An 18868-nucleotide genomic window follows, 5' to 3' on the forward strand; every position below is an offset into this window, starting at 1 on the left:
TCATCGTGAAAGCGTTCTTTTTTTTTTATTCTGAAAAAGCTAGTACAAAGGAGCATGCAGACGTTGACATGTCGTTTTCAGACAATGTTCGGTTCAGTGAGCTCCTAGTACTCATCCGAGTCTAACCCTGCAGGGGTCCTCCATGCCGGCCCTCTTGTATGCGGCCACCTCGTATGCGGCCACCTCGTATGCGGCCACCTCGTATGCGGCCACCTCGTATGTGGCCCCCTCGTATTCGGCCACCTCGTATGCGGCCCCCTCGTATTCGGCCACCTCGTATGCGGCCCCCTCGTATGCGGCCACCTCGTATGCGGCCCCCTCGTATGCGTCCACCTCGTATGCGGCCACCTCGTATGCGGCCCCCTCGTATTCGGCCACCTCGTATTCGGCCACCTCGTATTCGGCCACCTCGTATGCGGCCACCTCGTATTCGGCCACCTCGTATTCGGCCAGTTTGGTCGCCTTGTCGTCGGCCATTTCGGTCGCCCTGTTTGCTTGCGTGGGTGCCTTGTCGTCCTCTGGTTTGTTTGAGTCCTGAAATGTGAGGGTTCAAAAGAATCGCCTCATCACGAAACGAAAAAAAAAGTTGCTGTAAAAGGAAAGCCTAAACATGTGCGCTTCCTATTCGTCTGCCCAAGCTCCTGTTTCACTTACGCGCTCGTATTTCGACTATGGTAAAATTTAAATTTTGCTTACATTTTTTTGTAAAGAATCAACCGCATCTAAGTAGAACTCATTAGCATTCAAAATTACAAAACTAGAGTCAATTACAGTCTTCTACGGATTTCAAAAAAAGAAACGCATCCTGCAATAGTGAAGCAAAGCTGCAGTAAACAGTGGAGCTAGTGTTCGACCTCGCTTCTAGGTGTGAAGCACCTCAAGAGCAAGGCTTGTCCATTTTCAGGGTCACATTACACAGAGCAACGCTCTGGTAACGTACGTATACGGTAACGCGAGACACCAAAAGAGGTCTAACAATAGACAAATGTCACCTTATATCGACGTACTAGGGAGGGAAGAATTTTATATTGAAAGGGAGGGGGAAAGGTGTGTGAGTAAACCGTTGGTGACCCTTAGTGGAAAGGAGGTTCGACTTTTGACTTCAACGCTGCTCCGTTAAAGCGATTATCATTGCCTGTATAGATTTTTTTTTTTTCTCAGGCGTTCACAAGGATGTTGCGTTTCGTCATGATTAGTTAATTATTTTTCTTGACCCGGAATGCTCTGCTGCGCAAACGCCATGATGTGTCATGTGACTTGGCCGGCTACTTCGTGGGTGTGCTTGTGCTTTTTAATAAGTTTTTTTTTAGTTGCGAGTTCAAAGCCTGGTCATGTCTTCTTTAGTACTCGCCTGTTTTTTTTTTAGCGCTGCTTTTTCATCACAAGGAAGACACCGAAAACGTTCAAGCGTGTAAAAGAACGCGAAAAGGCTTCAAGAAGACTGCGAGAGAACACCGAAGCGATGAATTACCCAGGCCAGTAAGATGGGCACCTAGATTTATGAGAGGTGCGAACGCTTTGCTTTCTTTTTGCGCGATTTTGTCTCTGAAGTTCGTGAAACTGTGTCATGTCTGTGGCAGTGTGTGGTTTGACTCGAACCAATCTGCGCCAATAATCAACTTAGAAAGAACCCGCATAACCTATCCAAAGCCTACAAACAACCTGGAAGCAACGGGCTTATAGTCTTCAAAACGCTCCAGCTTCGTTGTTTCAAGCCCTCTGCGGCCCTGAGCGAGTTTGGACAATTTTTCTTCGTATGCTTCTCGGCTGTTAGTTAATTTTCTTTCCACACTCTTTTCGCAACACTTTTTTTTATAGTAATCACCAAAGGAATTCATTAGAAGCGCTTTGTAACGAGAGCTACGCTGGCCGTATCCTCGCTGTATCGCTGTGGCCGGTGGCCACACCACGAGCTTAACCGTTGCCTAGCAACCACCCTAGCTGGTAGCGCCACTCGCCGTGCCAACAGGCATGACGTCAGGGGAGGAGCTACCGGTGAACCTGCGTTTCAACACAAGAGGAGGCACCGGCGTGGCGTCGTATACAAAGACGGGGGCTGTTCTGCGGGATTCGTCGGCAGATATGTGAATTGAGTCGGAGAGACTGAAGGGAGTCATGCTTCGTCGTCGGAGCGAAACCAAGAGGAGAAAGTGAGCCTATAAAACGGAAAAGAAGCAGCAGCACGCCTCCGGAAGCGCAACCGCACAGAAAACCAAGCTAAACAATAACATCGAACAGGTTCACTTGGGCGTCCGTGGCAGTTCTGTTGACCCAGATTGCCGACCGTTTCCAATGAAAGACTGCGTATGAAAAAATGTTGCGTACGCTCAACTGAATGGGGCTGTTAAGCGTACCTTTCGCAACGCATAGCCAAGCATAACTGAGTTAAGCCATAGCCAATTTTTTTTTTATTGCCTCACGAATAGACAGCCGCAAAGTTTTCAATCCATCAAGTACGAGCGGATTTGCAGGGATTTGTCGCACGCTGTAAGCACTTTCTCCCTATACTAGCGAGCGCGCTGAATAGTACGCAAAAAGGGATAACAAGGGTACAACAGGCCTCGTCCGTTCGTCAGTGCACCCCATGATATTGAGCACTTTTTGAAACTTTTTTTTCCCAACGAACGCTTTTCTTCTGTTTGACCCCAAGATGGGCCCACGGACATGTATCCAGCGGCGGCCACGGCAACTATGAAGCTCATGATGCTCGTATTAGATAATGGCCATGGGCATTGATTTTAAGACACGGTCATTTGTGCTTATGGCATTGGTGATCGAAGGAAGAATGAACGATTTATGGTATACTTTGATGATGAATTGTAAAAAACAGGACGCGTGCTATGCTTTAATGTTTGGCTGAGATCATCTCATGACCCTCAAATTCGGTCGGCAGCGTTTTCTCTCCATGCTGAAGAAGCGGGTAGGGCACCTTTGATTTATGTGTATTGCCCCAGCATGGCTATGTCAATCAAGATGTTTACTGAAGGCAACACGGTAATACATCCTGTGTAATTCGCAAGATTATGTCAACATCACTATTATGCAATTCGGGTAAAATTCGCATTGTTAGTTAATTAACGTTAAAAAAAATGAGGGCTTAGCGGCCCATTCCTGTTCGTCAATTAGGTATAGCCGATTGATTCGTTAACTCGATTGATCTAATCACGTGCTCATGCGAGAGAGGAGATACATATTTACGGTCAGAAGCAGCATAATGTAAACGTTTGCAAGTAACGACACTGGACTAAACAAGTAAAGGCACAGACGAGTGCTGTTACGTCGTGTAAGGACGCATAGCTGCACAAGTAAGAAAGAGTACTCGCGACACCACACTCTGTAAAAGAAGGCCCTGCACAACCACGTCCCGTAGGTACGCATGACAAAGCCAAAGACGAATGCAAAGGATTAAACGAATGGACAGTGATGTACAAAACTGAATTACAATTCGTGTTTATTAGGGACGTAGTTTTTTCTTGGGATACTTCATTGGAAAAAATATTGGTCTGTCTGTCTGTCGGTGTGTGTCCTACAATTCGGCCACCTGGCGAAAGCTTTAAGCCATGCTCAAGACTCAACCATTGTCATCCGGTGGTTGTGTTCATACTTGAGAACATTGTCAATGAAAATGCAAATATTACGCATATTTGAGGCGCAACATCAATACGTGAGTGTTAAGGCTGGTGCACACCGGCGACTAGCAGCGGTCGCGCGACCATTTGCGACTGGTCGCAACCAGTCGCGAACGGTCGCAAACGGTCGCAAAGTGACTGCGTTGGCCAGTCGCTTCTTGACCGATTTTTCAGTCGCGCGACTGCAGTCGCAAAGCTGCTTAACCAATCAGCGATGCTCAATTTTTTTTTTTCATTGCGCTGGCTTCCTGCCGCCAGATACAAACGAGTGCGTTTCTCTGGGTCTGTGGCACCATGGCCACCACGGAATACTTGGCTTGGAGATGGCGGGCCGCAGCAACTCGAGCAAAGTGTCGAATTTACGTGGTGGCATTCGCAAGAAGCTAAACACCGTCAAAGTAAAGAGAAAATAAATTGTGCACTGTCTTTTCCCCGCATTCGGAAACTTTTTTTTTGTCTTGAACTTGACTTGTCAGCGCATTCAACGCAGCGTGTTTGGAACGCGTTTGTACTTCATGCCTTGGCAACGACTTAAGACTCCACGTTCGAGACGCATTTGTGCTGCATTGTAGGCTGTGGCAAGTCAAGGGAAATTCAAGGATGGTTTCTGAATACGTACGACTCTCGGAAATACTCCTCGTCGTGACAGCGCAGCTCTGAAGGCAGGCGGCTTGCATGGCCGGTCAACTCCCGCGATCGAAAGGATGGTCACATCCACTACCGGCTTTTTTTTTTTCTTTGAAGGCATCTGTGATGCCAGCGCTGACACCATGGCACAGTGCATCAGCACCTTGAAATTGTCTTGTTCTTCGCTTGAATCGAACTTGACGCTGTTGGGAACGCTGTGCGAGAACGGACTCAGCTGGCGGCGATCAGCTGATCGCGCCGGTCTCAGGAGTTCTCGCTCATAACGAGATCCGGACGTGACTCTCCGGTTTTGCGACTTCCGGTCGCTCGCATGCAGCCTCTGTCGGTGTGAACATCAGTCGCTTTTTGGTCGCCAGTCGCGAATGGTCGCGCGACCGCTGCTAGTCGCCGGTGTGCACCAACCTTTAGGAAGCGTGGCTTTCCATTTAGAAAATGCATAGATACAGAAATTCTAAAGACCGTGGTGGGGGTTACGCTGCGCTGACATTGTGACGCTATTAACGAAAAAGCCGGTGTTTCCTATGCTTCGTAAATAACTTAAGGGCCTTTAATTAAAATACCCGGTGCAGCCACCTACTAGTGACTATACGTTCTAAAAAATAAAAATACTCGTTTCGTTAAATTACTGTTGGATGGTCACTTCCAGACAGAGGACTGTCGTCTTTCGACATCCTTCGCAGAAAAGCATGGCGACTCGAGGTCAACGTTTTCAGCGCGCATATTATGAGGTTCCGGTCAAACATAGCCTTCAAACGACAAGCCCAATTTATTTCAATAGTGCTACATCGGGCTTCGGATAGCAAGGCATACGGGAATGGGGGGGGGGGGGGGGGGTGGAGGTTGGAGGTCATGGCAGGGCCTACGCAATAGTGCTTCGCGGATTACAGGCTGCCGGCTTCTGGCATAAATGATACGTGATTACACAATTACAAAGCCAAATATAATGCAGCATTTAACTCGTGCATGAATGCTTAATTAAAATTAGCTTACCAGCATTTTTTCTCCAACAAGCGTCTGGGTGTTAGAATCCGGTCCACCCCAACTCGCATCTCGCAGATCCTCAAGGGCTGTGAAATAAATGAAAATACGAATGCAAAGGAATTAACACGGAGGTGCATCCACTTGTCATCCACTTTTGCTTTATTAGCACGCACTCACACAAAGATACGAAACGAAGCCTTCCTGTTGATGAATCACCTTGCACAGACATTCAAACCCGTGACTAACGTCTTGGTGCTCACTGTCAGGAGTGTTGACCAAACAATAACTCGAAGTACAGGCACTGTGGATGACTTTACATAAGTGCTGGGCGATATTACAGGAGTATTGACACGATCTTGAGGTATCGAAATAACACTGTTCTGGAGGTTTTACGTTCCAAGACCTCGATGGTTTTGTGACTGCCGCCTTAGTAGAGCGCCCCGGAAATTCGGACCTCTTGGGGATGTTGAGTGTGTGCTTATATCTTATCATGCACCTAAACCTTCAACGTATCCGGGCCTCCAGCACCATCGCCTCCACCGCAAATGCGTCTGTCGCGGCTAGAATTTGATCCCGCAATCTCGAGTCGGCAGTTAAACACCGTAACCAATAGACTACTGTGGTGTGCCTTGATGCGTGCCAAAAAGATCTCTGGCACGCAATGTTAATGCTTTTCAGACGCAGAGCCAGAAAACACTTATAAAATATTTTACAATCTGAGAAGGAAACACGAGCTACGCCCATATAACTTCAGTGTGCGTGCCCATCACCTGTGAGATGAGGATGAACAAACTTTATTTATTAAAGACGATAGTCTTTTACGGAGACCTTCGACGCAAGAATTTTGGTGTGTCTGTGTATCTGAAATTTGTCTGTTTGTCCGCTCTTAACGGTACCCTAAACGGCACCAAAGTGGCCAAACGATACTCCAAATGGCAGACCCCACCCGCATCGCCTACCAATATTGCTTACGATTCAGTAGTCCGGTCGTCTTCAGAAAACTGCAATGGACGAAGTCACATCTACACACATGTTGCCCTTCACTTCTCTCCCTCTTCTCCTTTAATCTCCTCACCCCTTCCCCCAGTGCGGGGTAGCAAACCGGACGTGCGTCTGGTTGACCTCCCTGCCTTTCATTTCTTCTCTTCCTCCTCCTTACGATTCAGCGTTCAAACTTGTGTGATTGTCATTTAAAAAAACGATTATTGCGCATATCCGAGGCACCATAACAACACGTCAATATTCTCTGTGTGTGTCTCTTACTAGGAAAGGCATACATAAGTAATTATAAGTACCGCAGCGTTTATCACGTTGCGCTGACCAGCAACGCTTGCACGAAAAGGCAAGTGTTTCCAACGCTTTGCTAAGATGACACGGTGGTGGCACCTACCCGTCGCCTTGCGTTCTACACCTTATCACCTCCGAGACGGGCGCTGCGTGCGCGCTTCGTTTTCCAAGAAAACTACAAGATGGTGCTCATGTCTCACTTGTGACGTGGCTTTATGCGCACGTTCGCCTCCCCTGGACGCTCGAGGCACTCCAACGCAGCGCCTCCAGTACACCATTTCCTTGCCCAGAACATCAAATAAATGTTTTGTTCACTCTCTTCAGACGCAAAACTATCGTCTTTCGACGACATTTGCAGTGCAACATGCAGATACGGGGCCAATTTTTTAGCAGGAAGATCCTCCTCCCCTGTTAGACTTAGGGGAGCGGACCCAACTCAGATGACGGCTATGATTCCAAGGGCCCTGGCGGCCTTTTCAGTCTGCCATTGTGTAAGGCTTGTGACTACTTTTTATCCACCAACGTAAATCTACTCACAGTAATAGTTCAAGGCTCGTCGGTACTGCATAAGACGCTTGGCCGAGCAGCGTTGTTAGTATCCCCACTGAAATTTACCGGGATGCTAAAGTTTCCCACCTAAAAAATCACGGCATATCCACGGAATGAATGATGATGAGTGGGGCGAAGCGTCCGTCAGTCCGTCCGTGCATCCGTCTGTGCTCCCCTTCACGCGTCCATTCTTGCGTCCGTGCGTCAGCCCATCCGTACGTGCGCCCGTTCGTGCGTCCGTACATGCATTCGTCCGTCCGTGTGTCTGTCTGTCCGTTTGTCTGCTTGTCTGTCTGTATGTACATCCGTTAATCTAGTGAACACTTCAAGTACCGCCATCTCGTTTCTTTTTACCATAAATTCATCATATACAAGTACCGCCATACAGCGGACAATCCAAGGACTAAACGAGAGTATGTACCAAATTTTTGCTGTAAGCGCTTTGTTAACACCGATAGCGGGATAACGACATTGTGATACGCTTTTCGTAACATGTGGACATGCGGATATGTGCCCGAGGGCGGGTATGCGCCACTGGTATGCGGATGTGTGCAACAGGTTATGCACAACGACAACGGGGGACGCACAAGCCACGCCATAAGGAAATTCGCCCCTAGAGCAGCGACGCAAACGAGTGCCTGTGCGCTAACGTAGACTATCGGGAACGCTCCGTATGGGCTGGACGTCACGAAAATGAGAAAGCGCTGTGGGATGGATCATCTGTACAAAATCACCACATCAGGGACAGCGACGGCTGTGGGCTGAGGAGACATTTTTTTGTCCTAGGTTTTTATCTTGTAACCTAGTGTATTTTGGTTTTGAATTTTTCGTCGCCTGGCCTCTGCAAGCCACTCCCACCGATATGGAAGTCACCGTGATGGATCAATGCAGTCGTCGAAATCACTGTCAGTCTCTCTAGACGACAATTCATTCATTCAAAGCCAGAAATAGAGCGTGCCAGGACGCTGAATTTATTAACTGAATTTATAAACTGAATTTATTATCGCTTGACAAGAAATAAATAGAAAACTTTTGAGAAGTCACACAAACAGCCATACGAAATACCCCCACTACCAGGTTTGTCAACGGCACGCTCGCTCGAGGAAACATATTTCTCTTTCTTTTCTCCGTGGCTCCGTCTAACCATATCCCCGTCCGCGCGAGCTTCTCTCTTATCGAAACGTTTTCTTGGGCTAGTAAGGCTCATGACTTGAAGGAAAAGCATTTTAGCTGCAAAATCAGCCGAGAGCCAGGCCACAAAAGAGACGTGGTCGAGCACGTGCTCATATATCATCCTGGAACGCCGGTGGCCGAAAGTGGCGCCTCCACGGGTGTCTTGCCAGTAGATTGCTGCCCACCTCGGGTTAATCGCGAGTAGATTGCTGCTCACCACGGTGTTGCGACTCCGGGTCCCGCGGGTCTCAGTTTGGTAGCGGGCCCCCGTCCTAAGACCCATCGTCGAACAAGTCAGACGAGGCGCTCGTAAAAACGACAACAATTTATTTACATGGTTACTAACTGAGAATTTGAAAAGAGGTGATCAAGTGATGAAGTAGAAGCCAAGAACTGTACATGAGAACTGTTGAACTGTAGAGCTTGTAAATACACAAGTCTTCCGTTTATATAGCGCCGCGTTGCCAACGCTGGGCGCACTGTCCGCGGCTTCAGCCAATACGGCGCTTCATGGTCTAGGTGCTCCACCCACGAAGGAGAGGAAAGACACCACACAATTCATGTGGAGAGGGCACAGTCCACACGATGCCCAAATATGGTTACCAAAGCACTGCACCGACGTTTTCGCACACGCCACCAAGTTTCGCGCCCATCCGATGATTTTGGTTTCCAAGATTCTTCTGGCAGCTGGGTGAGGTTCGAAAAACCAGCTGCCAGTACACGTGTCAAACTTGCCTGACTGTTTGGGTAGGACAATGTAGTTGTGGGCCAGCGTATCGTCAAAATATGCCACCCCATTCAGCCGATCCTATGGAGAAAGGGGAAAAGGAATAGTCAACTAATCCCTCGTCGCTGAGGCGGGCTCCCGCAAGACTGCAGCACATAGTGCATTATCCTTTTCTTCACCCCCACATTCCATTCTTGGTTGTTTGCTAGAAGCTGTGGCGTAGCAGTGCATATCCTGGGGCTCCGCTTGTCTTCGCAAGATGCAGCCACAACCAATTTGGCTTTAGCTTGCAGCCTGAACTGCAAATACCATGCGGGTTCCGAGATTTCCAAATCCTTGGTGACCTCGAAAATGGCCCCTGCAGCTGCCTCCTTGTCTGCCTCGAAAGCTTTGCTAGCAGCAAACACAATGGCCTTTCTTGAGTCGGGCTCACAATGGCCTCTCTTGGCTCGTGCGTTTTCTCTGCGCGAACCAGTCCCGAACCCATCGTTCAGGTTTTGCCGAGAGGAAATCAACCCGTCTTGACGGCACACCCTTGCTTGGAATGCGTCGAAATATTTTCGTCCCGTTCACAAAGGCCGAAAGACTTCGATAATGATGACGGTCGTAACAATGGGTATCTCGCGAGTGGATTGTTGAGCACCACGGGTTGGTCGCGAGTAGATTTCTGCTCCGGGACGTCCGATCACGCTAGTGTCTCGCTTTGATTTCCCTGTCCCTACCTATGGATAGGGAAATTTCCTTTCTATGGATAGGGAAACTTGGATACTCAATGAAGTTGTTTCTCTCACTCAGCTCAAATCAACACACGGACCAACAAATGGGGTCGCGTCTCCTTTGTCTGCCGCAATTACAGTGCAGCGTGTTACGTGCAGGTCTGGCAGTGTTTTCTCTGCTATTTTTCTCTCCTCTCATACCTTTATATTTTGCCTTTGTTTTCATCACTCTCAATATCTTTTCGATCCCCACTCCCCTGCGACTGTATCGGTTGAGATCTTTTCACTTGAGAGACAGTTATCGTGCACTACAAACCCCATTTTCTGAACCCCCCCATCTTTCCTTACAAAATTATTCTATCCCCCCCCCCCCCCGACATACACAACACCCACACACAAGCGAGCTCTGGTGAGGGATAGTGTGGCTCACGGCAAAGAGTCGACACAGAACAGCCTTGCTGTTAGAAGCAGCAACCTCATGCTCGCCGTTAAGTAAAAAAAAAAAAGCTTCGTTCGTCAGCCAGCGTAATCGCAGCAGCAGGGTTACTCACCTTTTTTCTATTATGCCAGCACTTCGCAAAGTCGATTGGTTTACGGGGTTGCCGTTGACAGGTGGAATGGTACATCGAAAAGCGGATATGGACAGCCGAGTCACTCTGCGAGCAAACAAACCAGTTAGCCGATGATCACCAGAAAAAAAAATGAGCAGTTGCACTCAACGTTAAAGGCGCAAGCAGGGCGGCATAGTGATTCGCTTGCCTCTCAGCGACGCGCGTGTTTGTGTAAAAAGGCACACTGGCGTTTCAATTGTGCAGCATGTGGGAGTTTATGGAGGAAAAAAGAAAAAAAAAACGTTCATCTGTGATGAAGTGGCACCCTGACCCTCTCTTCTCTTTCCTTCACCTTGCTACGCAGAACTACACAGGGCTATGCCGTTCTATTGCCTCCTCTTCTTCTTTTTTTCATCTCTTTCACTTCACTTTGCCAACGACTTGATTTACCGTACTGTACAGGGCCATCCTAAGCTATACCCTCTCACTTTTTTCTTTCCTCCTTACTCTCACTTCACTCCACCCCACCCACACTTACCTTTTCCACGCCTTGATATTCCCTGCCACACATCGCTATGCTACACTGCACTTGCTATGCTAGGCTTTCCCTTTCCCCTTCCTCATTCCCGTCCTCCGCGACGGCCGCATTCTTTGCGGAGGCGGAAATTGCTTGAAGACCTTGTACTCAGACTTACACGCACATTAAAGAACAGCAGCTGGTCGAAACTTCCGGAGTCCTCCACTACGGTGCCTCTCACGATCATATGGTGGGTTGGGGACGTTAAACTCAATAATTATCGTTTCCACCCTTTTCAGTCTCCGTACCCTATCCCTCCTAATCGCTCTACCATGGTCGAGCTATGCTGATTTCGTCTTAGTAATGCCACACATGGTCACGCTATGCTTTGCTTGCCCCGCCGCGCTGGTCTAGCGGCTAAGATACTCGGCTGCTGACCCGCCGGTTGCGGGATCAAATCCTGGCTGCAGCGGCTGCATTTCCGATGGAGGCGGAAATGTTGTAGGCCCGTGTGCTCAGATTTGGGTGCACGTTAAAGAACCCCAGGTGGTCAAAATTTCCAGAGCCCTCCACTACGGCGTCTCTCATAATCACATGGTGGTTTTGGGACGTTAAACCCCACGTATCAATCAATCAATCAACGCTATGCTTTGCCATCTTCCTTGCTCATTTCTGTCTTTCTCACTTTCGATTCGCTTTCCCGCACCCTCACTACACTGTACTTTACATGGCTGCCCGGTTTTGTCTGTGTGACGTCCTACATGGTTACGGAAGACTTTAACCTCACTTCTGGACAAGATATCTCGGGTTTTGTATCCGAAAACCACGACACACTTATGAGCGACATCGTAGCGGAGCGCTCCGGACATATCGACCACCAGTTGTTCTTTAACGTGCGTCGACATGGCGCGGCACAGAGGCCTCAGGCATCGCGCCTCCATTTAAATGCGACCGCCACGGCGGCGGGATCAAACTGGGGACCATGGTGTAAGAATAAGTTTTTCTTACACCGTGCTCATGGCCTTCGTTTCCATGGCCGAGCACGCTAACCCCTGCTTCACCGCGGTGGACCCTCTTCCTTCGTCGCTCTCCAGCTCCTCAAAAATCATCTCTTTCCCGCGCCATTACTACATCCTGGTTGGGCTATACGTGGACCTTTGCCGAGTGTCACCACGCATGGCTATGCTATGCTTCACTCTTCTCCTTTCTTTCTTCCTCACCCTCACTTCCCATTACCAACCACTTGCCACGCATAGCTATCCTTCGCATGGTTTCGCCTACGTGACGCCAAGCGACGACATAAGATGACGGAGCCCTCCCTTCCTCCTCCTCCGTCCTATCTACTTTAACCTCCCATTCACGCTCACTTACCTTTCTCACCTGCACGTTAAACATGGCTATGCTAGACATGGCTCTGCGTGACGACATTTTACGTGATATGCATGACCAAACTATAGATGGCTCCGGGCTCTTTCACTGCCCACTCCTTAACTCAGCGCGTCGGTGTTGTTGCGACCTTCGTGGAGAGACGCTGTTACGGTGACGCGCTTATTTATTCACTTTTCTCTCTTTCGAAGTCGAGATACTACCCCAGACCTCTCCCTTTGCAAAAACACGGAGGGTGCCCGTTGGCAAAACACAGGTCACACCGTAGGAAGTGACCATTTCATTCTAGCGGTAACCATTGAGTTAACCACAAGCAATGTAAAAAAACGAGCCACAGCTCGCATTACAGACTGGGATAAATTCCGCCAACTGCGCAAAGAAACGGCACCCGATTCGGTATTGGACTTGAACGAATGGATACTTTCTTTGAGTCGAGATGTGGACGCTACAACATACCAAGCAGACGTAACTCCGGAACAGCCATCAACAGATTCACGCCTTCTACATATGTGGGAGGCGCATGAAAGCCTCATGCGTAGGTGGCGGCGCCAACGTCACAACACAAGGCTCCGCCGCCGCATCTCGAGGCTCGAACGTGAATTAGAAGCCCACACCGCTGTGCTAACACGCCAACAGTGGGGCCAACTTTGCGGCAGCCTCAATGGCCAGATGGGCTGCAAGAAAACGTGGCATCTTCTGCGACACCTGCTGGACCCTGGTAGCTCCAAGTCGGCCGCACGCAAACAGCTCGCGCGAATTGTCCATCAATACCCGGGCACCAACGAAGAGCTGCTGGAGGAGCTCATCACCCGCTACATCAACACATCTCAGAAACAGAACAGCACAGAGCAGTTGCCTGAATACACTGGAACAGCCAACGAACAGTTGGACGCCGACATTTCGGAAAGTGAGGTTTGCATAGCGCTACATAAACTGCGTACAACATCGGCACCCGGTCCTGACGGGGTGACAAATAAGACGCTGCGCAACCTCGATCCAAAGTCGGTAGGGGCCATTACTGAATATATGAATGAGTGCTGGAGGTCCGGCCATTTGCCATCAGAATGGAAACACGCAAGGGTCGCGTTTATACCGAAACCGGGCAAGAAACTCGACCTGGAGAATCTTCGTCCAATCTCGTTGACCTCCTGCCTGGGCAAACTAATGGAGCATGTTGTCCTCTGTCGCTTGCAAAATTTCGCGGAAGAGCACCGCCTACTTCCCCCCACAATGCTGGGCTTCAGGGCCCATCTATCCACTCAGGATGCGCTCATCCAGTTGCATCACGATCTCCTACGACCTGAGAGTGGCACTAGTACCAAGGCTTTGCTCGGTCTGGACCTTCACAAAGCATTTGACAACGTGAAGCATAGTGCCATTTTAGGCCGTCTGTCCGAACTACGATCCGGGGAACGCATATTTAACTACGTCCGTGCTTTCTTATCTAATCGAACGGTTGAACTCTCAGTGGGTGACCTTCGTTCTAAGCTCATCACACTCGGTGATCGCGGCACCCCGCAGGGAGCTGTTTTGTCCCCTTTCCTTTTCAACCTCGCTATGAGGTCACTACCTCCCAAACTTGACACGATACCCGGCCTGCGATACACCCTCTACGCAGATGACATCACGCTCTGGACGACGGTGGGATCCGATGGTCAAATCGAGGAGACTCTTCAAAGAGCAACCGACGTAGTCGTTCAGCACGTGTCAGAAGCGGGTTTGGAGTGTTCCCAGAGCAAATCGGAGCTACTATTACTGCGACCTCCAGATCGCCGCAAAATTAAGACTCCACTTCCTAGTATTAACGTGTATGTCAATGACACGCCAATTAAGCAGGTGGCCCACATGAGAGTACTCGGACTCATTGTGCAAACAAACCACCACAACAACATTACGCTAGACCGTCTCACCGTAACCGTGAACCAGACGGCCCATCTTATATCTCGAGTGAGCGCTCGCAATCGAGGCATGAAGGAGAAAGAACTGCTACAGATAATTCAAGCCTTCGTTTTGTCGCGCTTCACGTACGCCCTCCCTTATTTGCACCTCCTTCAATCTGAGCGAGCCCAACTAAATCGGCTCTTACGCAAAGCGTATAAGGTGGCATTGGGTCTCCCCCGAAACACATCGACAGAGCACCTCCTCAGTCTTGGGCTGCATAACACCTTAGAAGAACTTCTTGAAGCGCATCTTACGGCGCAAATTCACCGATTACAGGGAAGCAGGACGGGGCGTTGGATCCTTGCTAACATTGACCATGTGGTATCTCCTACGGGTAACGATCCGGCTGTCATCCCCCCCAACATCAGAAAGAAATTCCTCATAAAACCACTGCCAAAGAACATGTTGGCCAGCCATCACGACGGTAGAAGGAAAGCGAGGGCCAAATTCTTGCAAAAAACGTACGCGTCCAACCCAACCGTTGCGTACGTTGACGCCGCCCAATACCGAGAGTTTACTAAAGCATATGCAATAAGCGTAATCACTCTCCCCGGCAACAACGCCAATTCACCTCAAATTAAAGCGGCTGCTTCTGTCCGTGTGCTTAATACGACAGAAGCTGAGGAAGCGGCGATAGCGCTAGCAGCAGCATCCGGATTCACCACTATACTCAGTGACTCAAAGGCTGCTATATCCAACTTCGCACGTGGCATTGTGGCCCCCACAACTCTGCGTTTACTATTGCCCAGTCTCCTTACAGATGCTGAGGAAGACGCACTATCCTCCATTGCGCTGGTATGGGTGCCGGCTCACGCGGGGAACCCAGGGAACGAGGCGGCCCACCTATATGCTCGAGGATTCGTCAGCCGAGCGGTGGTACCCGCCTCTGATTTGGAAAACCCTGGTGAAGCCTTGACATCCTACCATGACATCACACAATATTACCGTCTTTCGAGGCAGACAAAACCACCCCCGCACCATAAGCTAACTAAGCGCCAGGAGGTTATCTGGCGCCGCTTGCAAACACATTCATTTCCGTGCCCATACATTTATGCACGTATATACCCCGACTCGATTGATCCGCATTGCTCGCATTGTGGCTCAATAGCCACACTTAATCACATTCTCTGGGCCTGCAGGGAAGATCCCCCCTCTCTCGATCTCCTAGCCGCTCCCTCGCCAGAGGGGTGGGAGGCAGTTCTGACCTCCACCAGCCTGGCCGTTCAGCTCCAGGCCGTACAAAGGGCAGAGGAGGTGGCCATCAGGTTCAGCCTGGCGGGTCACCTACCTCCTTAAGTCTGACGACAATAAAGTTGTGTTCTCTCTCTCTCTCTTTCGAAGCAACTTCAATATACCTGGCAATGTGATAAACGACCTTGCCTGTCTGATACCCCTGTCACACGGGCACCCGCGAACACTGTTTAGCTCCTTCGTTCTTACGAAAAAGGAGATGCGGTTCATGTCACATGGCAACCCTTGGGAAAACGAAGGTAAACGGAGCATTTCGCAAAGGACGTTCGACGATCTCCCTTTGCAGTGGAACGATGTACTCTCGTTCCCAGTAAAAAAACAAAAAAAACTTAAGCAAAAAATTACCGCAGTGACAACAATAAATACATTTTGGCAATATCAAACGTTCTTTTGTTGCAGTATACTCATTCATAACGTGTGTTTCTTTGGCGCGGTGTGTAGGCCATCGTCCATGCGCGCGGTTTTTGTCGTCGCCGTGTTTGCGTGGGCCCGGGAGAGGAATGACTGACAGCGCTGCATCATTGTCACCTGCTTCGACGGCTGAAGGAATGGGTAATGGGACCAGACCTAATTCAAGGGTGACTTGGGATGCGCTCAGGAGGGAAGGAAACGCCAGAACTATGGTACACGGGCAACAAAGCCAACTAGTCGCCGAGAAAACAAACCTAGCGTTAGGCACAAGGTGGCCAGCGTCGCTGCGATCACTGCTACAATTAGCGAATGTGTTTTCATTCGAAATAATTTTTAATGCTTTGTTGTCTTCAGATGTACTTAATATTGTGTTTTCGTAAAAACCGCATAACGAAGATTCACACTCACACACACACACCCACACACACACACCCACCCACCTACACCCCCCCCCCACACACACGCACACGCACACGCACACGCACACACACACACACACACACACACACACACACACACACACACACACACACACACACACACACACACACACACACACACACACACACACACACAAAACACCTAGAGATGAAATTCGGATACTTCTGTGAAACTCAAACAGGGCCGGCTGAACACCCTCGCGGCAACTATTGCAACCTACCTTGTCATTGCCATGTGACGCTGATACAAATTCATCTCCGTCGAACTACCTAGTGGAGCTTTACGTTGACGGAATTTAACAGAGTTCGGTAGTGGCCATGTGACAGGGGTATGACGCTAAGCGGCATGTGTAGACGACGACAGCATACGACGAGAACCTGCGGGGCCCCTAAAGAGCTTCGAGCTTGAAAAAATCCACGCCCACAATTACGTCAAAGGGATTTACTTGGACTGTCTATAATAACAATACTAAAGGCTGACTGGGCCCTCAATGCAGTTGCCTAACGTGATTCAAAGGCAAAAGCCTTCAGCTCTTTTTTGTTTTAGTCGACTGTATGGTTGGGGCATGCACCGAGAGCCGAAGCTCGGTTAGCAGTTGATAACGCAAGGCGCACGATGTCTGATTACGCTTTCGTGCACTACTCGTGAAGGTGAAACTCAAGCGTTCTCGAAGTTTTTTTTCCTGCTGTGATTTGCAAGAATGGTATTATCTGTGAAAAGCAGTGTTTGGCGCTAAAGGAAAGCGTTTACATTACCTAAACAGTTCATAATTAAGAATACATTTAAACGGAGAAGCAGGTCTTCGAAAACTGTACTATCCCTAATTTCACCGTTATGAGATTAATAATAATCAAAGACAGATTAAAAAAGGAAGTGAAAGTTTCGTTTTTCTTTAAATTTCAACGAAACATCTTCACAGAGATGTCAGCGTGCCGCCAAAATTGTAAACAGTTTTCTTCGTATCTTGGCGCCATTGGGTCAACAAATTTTTTTTTAGCACTTAGAAACATCACTTTATCAATGTCTCGTAGAAGCCGAACTCTCCCTATCAGTCTGACTTGAGAGTAGTAGCACGTAGGCACATACAGTAAGCGATGTATACTGGTGCACAAACAGAAACTTTGCGCTCCGGACGTCACGCTTGACACCTGATTGGTGCGTAAAGTTCGCACGCGGTCACAGTCACGTGAGATCAACGTAAAGTTAAAGGTGCCCGCTCCGAATTCAGCTCCGCAGCATGTCATCGCCGGTGTCTATAGAGGATCCCTCAGCATGTTACGGCGTGTACCTTGGATCCTGGAAATTTCGTTCGCTTGTGATTTGCACCGGTTTAGGAGGATTCGGGCGACGGAGTCACCGGCTGTCCTCTAAACGGGAAGCATGTCACATTTACCTGTGGGTATTACATGCCTATTCCAGTGATGCAAACATATACATGCTATCTGACAAAGATTGCACCCGTAACGCTTGCGCTACCACTTGGAAATGGGCCTTCTCTGCAGTGGCACGGTCAGCTACGACAACTGGCTACATGGTTGATTCCGCATGACACTGCTTCAGTTCGTGCGCAACAGCGGCCTTACGGCGCGCATGTAATACACATCTGCACGCAAAATACTATGACCTAATGGCAAAACTGTGTCACAATAGAACAAAAGAGGAAAAAAGTCCGAGGCACTTACCATCCATTTAACTGTCATGATGCGTGCAAGGTGGAACACCGTTTTCGCGTGTGCTGACTCACGGTTCAAAAGATTCCAGGCCAACCACCGGTATCTCACAAATTCGTGGCGTGGCACCGCCATCTCTTTGTTGTAGTCATAGACGTATTCGTCGTCATCGTGACCCAAGCGATGGTGTCCGGCGACCGTCCCCAGCAGGGCCAGCGAGGCGATCAGGAGAAGTGCGTGTCGCATGTCTGGTCCCGTGGCTCGGAGCCAGAACTCTGCTGCTGCTGTCCTGGACCAGAAGAAAGAGAACCTGTTCCTCGCCAAGTCGGTAGGCCTTAAGCGAGTGGTATTTATACGTACCGTAACACGTTATTCACGTCTCGGCTCTTAGAGGAATTGGTCGGTACTCTATCATCGCTATTGAGAGTGGCTTAAGTTGCGATGAGATGGAAGTGTCGGTGGCAGTGTAAGACACACGACGCCATTTGATACTGGACCATCGTGACTGTATACTGACGTTTTAATTCTGACACTCTCGTGGCGAGCACACCGATAAGACCAGTCTCATATTCAAACTGCCACCTAAGTGCAGTCATCGGATGAGTTTCGGATGTTCTTGAACGGATGTCACGTAAGTTTGGCGCAATGTCGTAGGAGCGAATGTTCGGAGGGTGGACGTCCCCGCTGTCGTGACGTGACTTGCTAGAAAGCATTTCAAACCCAGCGCAAGCGAGAACTGTGCAGCGCAGTCAAGCACCTCCACCCAGCTCAGATGGCGAACAGCAGGAATAGCACGGCATCGCGACAATTTTTTCGCAAAAAACACTCGCAACAGGACGACTGTCGCAATGTTGAACGCTGAGATACGAACATCCAGTGGGTGATGCGGAGCTCGCATTCCACGCCTTTCTCAACCTGGTCTCTGACTAGATTACATGAGGCGTACTTTTCGCGATGCTGCACGCTATTACTGAGACAAAACGCGTGCCC

The 18868-nt window shown here is 49.3% G+C and overlaps 1 protein-coding gene across 2 annotated transcripts; it reads right to left on the minus strand.

Annotated features, from left to right (window-relative positions):
- On the minus strand, positions 1-18200 carry LOC142765754 (uncharacterized). 2 transcript variants are annotated; one of them, XM_075867330.1, is made up of 5 exons: positions 17891-18200; positions 10262-10366; positions 5268-5344; positions 379-534; positions 1-318 (listed from the first exon to the last, which is right to left on the minus strand). In XM_075867330.1, the coding sequence occupies exons 3-5, from the start codon at positions 5271-5273 to the stop codon at positions 112-114; spliced, it is 369 nt and encodes a 122-aa protein (XP_075723445.1). In that variant the 5' UTR covers positions 5274-5344; positions 10262-10366; positions 17891-18200; the 3' UTR covers positions 1-111. The 2 variants fall into 2 exon arrangements, with proteins under 2 accessions (XP_075723445.1, XP_075723444.1); XM_075867329.1 differs by having other exon boundaries at positions 1-534.
- Between the last annotated feature and the right edge of the window lie 668 nt (positions 18201-18868).

This window comes from Rhipicephalus microplus, chromosome 6 (assembly GCF_043290135.1).
Source record: "Rhipicephalus microplus isolate Deutch F79 chromosome 6, USDA_Rmic, whole genome shotgun sequence".
In the NCBI taxonomy this organism is placed as follows: Eukaryota; Metazoa; Arthropoda; class Arachnida; order Ixodida; family Ixodidae; genus Rhipicephalus; species Rhipicephalus microplus.